The sequence below is a fragment of the Pogoniulus pusillus genome, chromosome 9 (assembly GCF_015220805.1).
Source record: "Pogoniulus pusillus isolate bPogPus1 chromosome 9, bPogPus1.pri, whole genome shotgun sequence".
Lineage (NCBI taxonomy): Eukaryota > Metazoa > Chordata > Aves > Piciformes > Lybiidae > Pogoniulus > Pogoniulus pusillus.
In genome coordinates, this window is record NC_087272.1 from 33,523,834 (window position 1) to 33,531,540 (window position 7,707).

The 7,707-nt window shown below is 45.2% G+C and overlaps 1 protein-coding gene across 3 annotated transcripts in view; it reads left to right on the plus strand.

Moving 5' to 3' along the window:
* FAM114A1 (family with sequence similarity 114 member A1) overlaps window positions 1-6,117 on the plus strand; it is a 43,559-nt gene extending 37,442 nt beyond the window's left edge. The window contains exons 13-14 of one of the 3 annotated variants that reach the window (XM_064149133.1): window positions 2,737-2,790; window positions 5,614-6,117. In XM_064149133.1, the coding sequence (XP_064005203.1) occupies window positions 2,737-2,790; window positions 5,614-5,715 (156 nt within the window). In that variant the 3' untranslated portion in view covers window positions 5,716-6,117. The remainder of the gene's footprint in view (window positions 1-2,736; window positions 2,791-5,613) is intronic. The other 2 variants (XM_064149135.1, XM_064149134.1) reach the window with 2 other exon arrangements.
* The last annotated feature ends 1,590 nt before the right edge of the window (window positions 6,118-7,707 follow it).

Genomic DNA, 7,707 nt, shown 5'->3' on the forward strand with positions numbered 1-7,707 from the left:
ACTAGGAAGAAGAGACCAACACTCACCTCACTCCAGCTTCCTCTCAGGAAGCTGGAGAGGGCAGTTAAGTGTCTCATTTCTCCAGACAAAAGAACCCCAGTTCCCTCAGTTGCTCCTCACTAGACCCTCCACCAGCTTTGTTGTCCTTCTGTGGACACACTGCAGCACATCAATGTCCTTCCTGTAGTGAGGACTCCAAAACTGAACCCAGTATTCAAGGTGTGGCTACATCAGTGTTGAGTAGAGGGGCACAATCCCTTCCCTGGTCCCAGTGGTTGAGTGTCCTCCTTACCCTGCCAACAATATCTGGGTTCACAAACACATTCCAGTGTCCTGCAAAGTGCTGTAACTCATGGCAAACTGAGCAGTGGCTTAGAACAGAAAGTACTGGTTTTTTTCCAAACACAGTGCCATCCCATCTATGTAAGTCAGGCATTAGTTGTAGTTTTGGCTCTACACATAGTTTATAATCACAGAATGCCAGTTTGAAAGGCATCCCAAGGGTCATCTGGTCCAACCTCTTTAGGTGATAGTAGATTTGAAAGGAGGTGGTCCACCACCCTGTCAAGCTGAGTCTTAGAACTACCCAGTGCAGGTGAAGAGTTAACGCAGGGGTAAGGAATAGCAGCTTGGTTTACTAGGCAGGATTTCCCCAAAACTTTAACTTTTTGATCCATGTAATCAATAAATGTAATTGGTACTGCTCTCTATCTGTTTCAGTTTATTGACAGGCAGCTGGTAGGGGGTTGGTCTCTTCTCCCAGGCAACCAGCAACAGAACAAGGGGACACAGTCTCAAGTTGTGCTGCTGGGGGAAGTATAGGCTGGATTTTAGGAGGAAGTTCTTCACAGAGAGAGTGATTGGCATTGGAATGGGCTGCCCAGGGAGGTGGTGGAGGCACCGTCCCCGGAGGCGTTCAAGAAAAGCCTGGATGAGGCACTTAGTGCCATGGTCTAGTTGACTGGACAGGGCTGGGTGCTAGGTTGGACTGGATGATCTTGGAGGTCTCTTCCAACCCAGTTGATTCTATGTTTCTAACTAAATAGTGCACTCTGTAATGGATTTTCTAGTAACTAACAGTGAAAGAACTCTTCTTTTCTCTAACCATTTTCCGTTTGATCTGCCAGCCTTCTCCCTACTCAAGGTGTTTCATCTTTAAATCTGTAATGTGAAAGCTACGAGGTCATAAGTGGAAATTCTTCAGTTAAGTATTGTGAGTCCTTTGTTCCAATGAGGTCCACTGTTTCCTATTGAAGGAAAGGAACTCTTGCCTGGAGGTTGTAAAAAAACACAGTGCAAGAAACAGTGAGAATAAAAAAGGAAAGAACATTTTAAAAGGCAGAGGAGCTGACAAATCTTGATTTTCTAGTCTCCAGTAGTGTCACTACTCATTGTACTTCTCCCAGGTAACCAGCAATAGAACAAGGGGACACAGTCTCAAGTTGTGCCAGGGTAGGTATAGGCTGGATGTTAGGAAGAAGTTTTTCACAGAGAGAGTGATTTCCCATTGGAATGGGCTGCCCAGGGAGGTGGTGGAGGCACCGTCCCTGGGGGTCTTCAAGAAAAGACTGGATGAGGCACTCAGTGCCATGGTCTAGTTGACTGGCTAGGGCTGGGTGATAGGTTGGACTGGATGATCTTTGAGGTCTCTTCCAACCTGGTTGATTCTATGATTCTATGATTCTATCTTTATTCCTATCTAGTGGTTGAGAAAAAAGCTATTCTGCTAAGCTGTGTTTACTGTTCAGCCTGCACTGTCCAGCTCAAAATATACTGCCTCCAGTTTGGGGATTTCAGTATTACCTGGTTTTAATTAATAGAAAGAGACCTCCAAGATCATCCAGTCCAACCTAGCACCCAGCCCTATCCAATCAACTAGACCATAGCACTAAGTGCCTCATCCAGGCTTTGCTTGAACACCTCCAGGGACGGTCACTCCACCTCCTCCCTGGGCAGCCCATTCCAATGCCAATCACTCTCTCAGGGAAGAACTTCCTCCTAAAATCCAACCTAGACCTACCCCAGCACAACTTGAGACTGTGTCCCCTTGTTCTGTTGCTGGTTGCCTGGCAGAAGAGACCAACCCCCATCTGGCTACAGCCTCCCTTCAGGTAGTTGTAGACAGCAATGAGGTCACCCCTGAGCCTCCTCTTCTCCAGGCTGCACACCCCCAGCTCCCTCAGCCTGTCCTCACAGGGTTTGTGTTCCAGGCCTTTCACCAGCTTTGTTGCCCTTCTCTGGGCACATTTCAGCACCTAATTCTGTAGGGCAGCTAACCTGGGCCTTCATTTCCTTCTAACCACCGATATGTACCAAACTTCCAAGAACTTCATTTTCCTTGTCCTGTAGTTTTATTTCTTGTTTCCTTTAAAGTGAGCAAAGAGTTAAAAAAATGTGGGAAGGAGATGAAAAGGGCAGTGACACACAGGTGGGCAAACAATGTCATCACATACATCTTACATCTGTAGGCAGTTTGAAACTCTGTGGTACATGAATTAATGACAAAGTAAAACTCTGTCTTAGTTCATTGTACTCAGTGATAGAAACAAGTAGGCTCTGCTGAAGTGTGTATGAAATGTAGACACAGTTATCAGGAATATGTCATAAACAGGCTGAGTGAGAACCAAGGTGAAGCAGGACCTTGGTAGAATTCATAAAGCCACTTCTCAGATATGCAGATATTTCTCTTCATCATATTTCATGTCCTGCCATGTCCTTTCCTTTTCTGCTTTACAGAGCAGTATGAAGGCAGAGATTCTTAACCCCTTCATCAACAGTGTGCTGTTAGAGGTAAGCCTTTGCTTTTTTCCTGTTAGAAAATGCTCCAGTGAAATGATTTTGAAATGATACAGTCTCATTTTTGCCTGAAGAAAGAAGTACACATAAAGTAATGACAGTATCATTCTGTCTGTGCTGTGCCAGTGCACGAACCTCTTGGGTTTGTGTTGTCTCCCACAAATCCTGTGGTGGTACCACATTTACTGAGGAGTTTTGAGAGCTCCCTGACGGAAGTGAGACTAGCTAGCTCTTAAATTCTGCTGCTGGATGGCTCAGAGCACAGCAGACAACTTGCAGTGTGCCCTTTAGCCCTTTTCTCTCCTATTCACAAGCTGCCTGGGATAAGGCTGTTCACTCTGTGCTGGATCAAGAACTGGCTGGATGGCAGAGCTCAGAGAGTGGTGGTGAATGGTGCCACATCCAGTTGGCAGCTGTCACTAGTGGTGTGCCCCAAGGATCAGTGCTGGGCCCAGTCCTGTTCAATATCTTTATTGATGACCTGGACGAGGGGATTGAGTCCAGCATCAGTAAGTTTGCAGATGACACCAAGCTGGGAGCAGGTGTGGAGCTGTTGGAAGGTAGGAGAGCCCTGCAGAGGGACCTGGACAGGCTGGATGGGTGGGCAGAGGCCAATGGGATGAGATTTAACAAGGCCAAGTGCAGGGTTCTGCACTTTGGCCACAACAACCCCAAGCAGCACTACAGGCTGGGGACTGAGTGGCTGGAGAGCAGCCAGGAGGAAAGGGACCTGGGGGTACTGATAGATAGTAATCTGAAGATGAGCCAGCAGTGTGCCCAGGTGACCAAGAGAGCCAATGGCATCCTGGCTTGCATCAGGAACAGTGTGGCCAGTAGGACAAGGGAGGTTATTCTGCCCCTGTACTCAGCACTGGTCAGGCCACACCTTGAGTCCTGTGTCCAGTTCTGGGCCCCTCAATTCAAGAGAGATGTTGAGGTGCTGGAACATGTCCAGAGAAGGGCAACAAAGCTGGTGAGGGGCCTGGAGAACAAATCCTATGAGGAGAGGTTGAGGAAGCTGGGCCTGTTTAGCCTGGAGAAGAGGAGGCTCAGGGGTGATCTTATTACTGTCTACAACTACCTGAAGGGGCATTGTAGCCAGGTGGGGGGTGGCCTCTTCTCCCAGGCAACCAGCAATAGAACAAGGGGACACAGTCTCAAGTTGTGCCAGGGTAGGTATAGGCTGGATGTTAGGAAGAAGTTGTTGCCAGAGAGAGTGATTGGCATTGGAATGGGCTGCCCAGGGAGGTGGTGGAGGCACCGTCCCTGGGGGTCTTCAAGAAAAGCCTGGATGAGGCACTTAGTGCCATGGTCTGGTTGATTGGCTAGGGCTGGGTGCTAGGTTGGACTGGATGATCTTGGAGGTCTCTTCCAACCTGCTTGATTCTATGATAGGGTTCTGTTGCCCATTCCGAATATCACAAAGTCTCTCTGGTTCCCAGGTAGTTTCAGACTCTTTCTTTCTTTAAAATCGAGTTGCAGCTGTGCTTCAGTGCTTCCCACACATAGGCTAAGTGCATTTCTACAAAGATTCACAGCCTAGCAGCTGTGAACCAACCATATGTCAGACATAGAATCAGTTTACAAGCCAGCAAGAGCAGTTTGAACTCCTGGCCAGTTTTGTTAGTAATGAGAGTAGAATAAAATGCCCCAGAAGATTTGACTCATCCTTCCATCAACAGCACTAATTCTGAATTTGCTGTAGGTGGGAGAAGTGTCACTGAAATTAATAGTTTTAATTGTTAGAATGGCTTTAACACATAGCACTATTTTTGGAGTTTCTAATACCAAACAGTAGGAGCAGGCTGCAATCCTGCAGGAACCTAGGCTGCATTAATAGCTGCTTGTATACAAATATGAGATTTAAGAAGCACAAACCATCAAATTCCAGAGTTCTGAGCTTTCCCTCACTTTGCAGTTCCCACAGTTCAGGAAGAACTGCAGCAGCAGATCTGCTGTATAGCAAAAGGAACTATTTGGGAATCTTTCCTACAGTTTTTCTACAGCTCCATTATTAATTCAGTGCAAACTTGCTTACAGGAAACAATATTTTCCTCACTTTTAAGGGCACATAGCTATCAGATACAGAATCTGTAGTCACTACTACATGTTTATTTATGTTTAGAGAGCTGTGATCTAATTAACAGAGTTAAAGGAAGTCATGCTGCAACTGGTACACGTTTTAGTACTTCATGAGTTGACCTCTTCTTGGTAAAACTGAGGCACGTTTTCCTCACTCTGCTTTTCTGATAGAAAGCAGCTCGTGGTTTGTAGCAGAAGAGGTGACTCACAGATCATGGTGTCTAATAAAAGAAACAGATCACTTGGGCTGAGAGACTTGGGGTGTTCAACCTGGAGGAGAGAGGGCTGTGGAGAGAATTTTCTGCAGCCTTCCAGTATTTGAAGTGAGCTACAGGAGAGCTGGAGAGGGACTTTTGACAAAGGCATGGAGTGACAGGATGAGTGGGAATGGCTTCAAACTGGAAGAAGCTGGATTGAGATGAGATGTTAGGAGGAAATTGTGCCCCATGAAGGTGATGAGGCACTGGAACATCTTGCCTAGAGAAGCTGTGCAAGCTCCAAGGCTGGAAGTGTTCAAGGGAGGTTCCCTGGAGTCATTCAAGAGAAGACTGGATGAGGCACTTAGTGCCATGGTCTAGTTGATTGGATAGAGCTGGGGGATAGGTTGGACTGGATGATCTTGCAGGTCTCTTCCAACCTGGTTGATTCTATGATTCTATGATCCTGTGGATGGGACCTTAAGCAATGAAATGCACAGCAGCTGTCCTGATGAATCCATGTTTTCTCCCCCTTCAGGGCTGCAACAGTACCACCTACATTCAGGATGCTTTCCAGCTGTTGCTTCCAGTTCTGCAAATTTCACAGATCCAGACCAGCTGTTTGAAAGCACAAGAGTGACAGTTTCCCAGCAGTTGTCACCACAGAGCTGATGTCGTTGATGTATGCAGAGAGAAGAGCTGGTATGAGGGATGTCTGCCCACCCAGAGTCCTCTGAAGACACCAGACGCGGTTTTGCACATACAAAGCTGAACAACGTTATAAAACTCTCAGACTTGTAGACTTTAGAAGCAGTTAGAAAAGTGAGTCATTGCTTTTCCAGGAGAGCATATCCTTTGCATTAATTTAAACTGAAGTTTACTGATACTAGCATTGGCTTAAATAAGAATTCTAACCATTGACCCTTTCAGTTGTAGACAGCACATGAAGCAAATCAGAATGTCAAGTTGTTTAAAACATTTCAGCCCAAAGGACCATTTCTGGCTTTTTGCATCTTTCCAGTTAAAAATGTTTATTTCAGAAGTTGATTCTGGTATTTCATTTTGGCCAATGTGAACAAATCATCAGAGTGTTGACCTTGCCCAGTATTATTTACCATAGCAAACAATAACATCATCATAATATTTACCACCTCCAGAACACTTTGTGTTGAAGGAGTTGTACAGTAACAGGTATTAACTTTACTACATGAAAATTATAGAGGATAAGCACAAAGAATTATCCTGAAAAGACATTTTCTGAGCCAGGTAAGAGTACAGGTAAAGCTCTATATTTGCTGACCCAACATTTTATATTCATCTATGTCTATTCATTAATTCCAGCACCTAAACAACACTGCAGACCAAAGTAATCCTTTTAGATCTAGTCTGGATGTTAGGAGGAAGTTCTTCCCTGAGAGAGTGATTTGCCATTGGAATGGGCTGCCCAGGGAGGTGGTGGAGGCACCGTCCCTGGAGGTGTTCAAGAAAAGCCTGGATGAGGCACTTAGTGCCATGGTCTCGTTGGTTGGATAGGGCTGGGTGCTAGGTTGAACTGGATGTTCTTGGAGGTCTCTTCCAACCTGGTTGATTCTATGATTCTATGAGTAGAAAATTTACCTTTTTCTTCTTGGCTTGTTTTTGGCAACTGAAACACCCCCAGAAATAATCTCCTCGTGGATGTGTGACCAAGTGACCACTCTGGAGTTTAATCTGAGCTTTAAACATTATGAACCTTTTTATCAGATGGAGTTACTGATAACTGCCAGTTCAGAAATAGAGCTCTGGGGCATGGGAAAGTTGTGAAAAGATGTTACAAGATAATTGCTTTGAGTGGAGAAGTCGAGTACCAGAGCAATCACCTTTGCTCTAAGGCGGTGGCATAAATGAGCAGCAGGAGTGAGGTTTCCTAACACTAGAAATCATGATAATTTGTTTGCTTCCTTATCTTAAAATCCTCTGAACCTCAGAATTCTTAAGGCTACTTTACCTTAGAGGCAGGAAGAACCTTTCAATTTTTTTATGTAGCCTGGATCACCTTTGGAAGAGAGGGGAGGTGTCCCAGGAGAAGTTCAAGGAAGTTGCTAGGTCTTGTAGAGGAAAAATTAGAGAGGCAAAAGAGTGATTGGCATTGGAATGGGCTGCCCAGGGAGGTGGTGGAGGCAGCGTCCCTGGGGGTCTTCAAGAAAAGACTGGATGAGGCACTTAGTGCCATGGTCTAGTTGATTGGCTAGGGCTGGGTGATAGGTTGGACTGGATGATCTTGGAGGTCTCTTCCAACCTGGTTGATTCTATGATTCTATGATTTTAATTGCTCAGAAGGTTTCAGCTGTTTCATTTTTTTGCCTCTTGAAATCATTAATTGTATTTAAAGACTTTTTAGTTCTTGTTAATATCTGACTATGTTTAGTCATCAAAACATAGTTCATACTTCATCCAAATAACAAAACTGGGCAGGAGGGAGCACTGTCCTGTTTGTTAGAAAAGAGAAACCATGGCTCTGCTTTGCACATGGTAACTTCATTGAGTCCAAATAAGAGAGGACAGAAAGGTTGGTTGTGCCTTACAGTATTTTTCTGCTGTCACATGCAGTGTGACTTTTTCATCTTTTTGGTATGTAGAGATAAAACTTTCA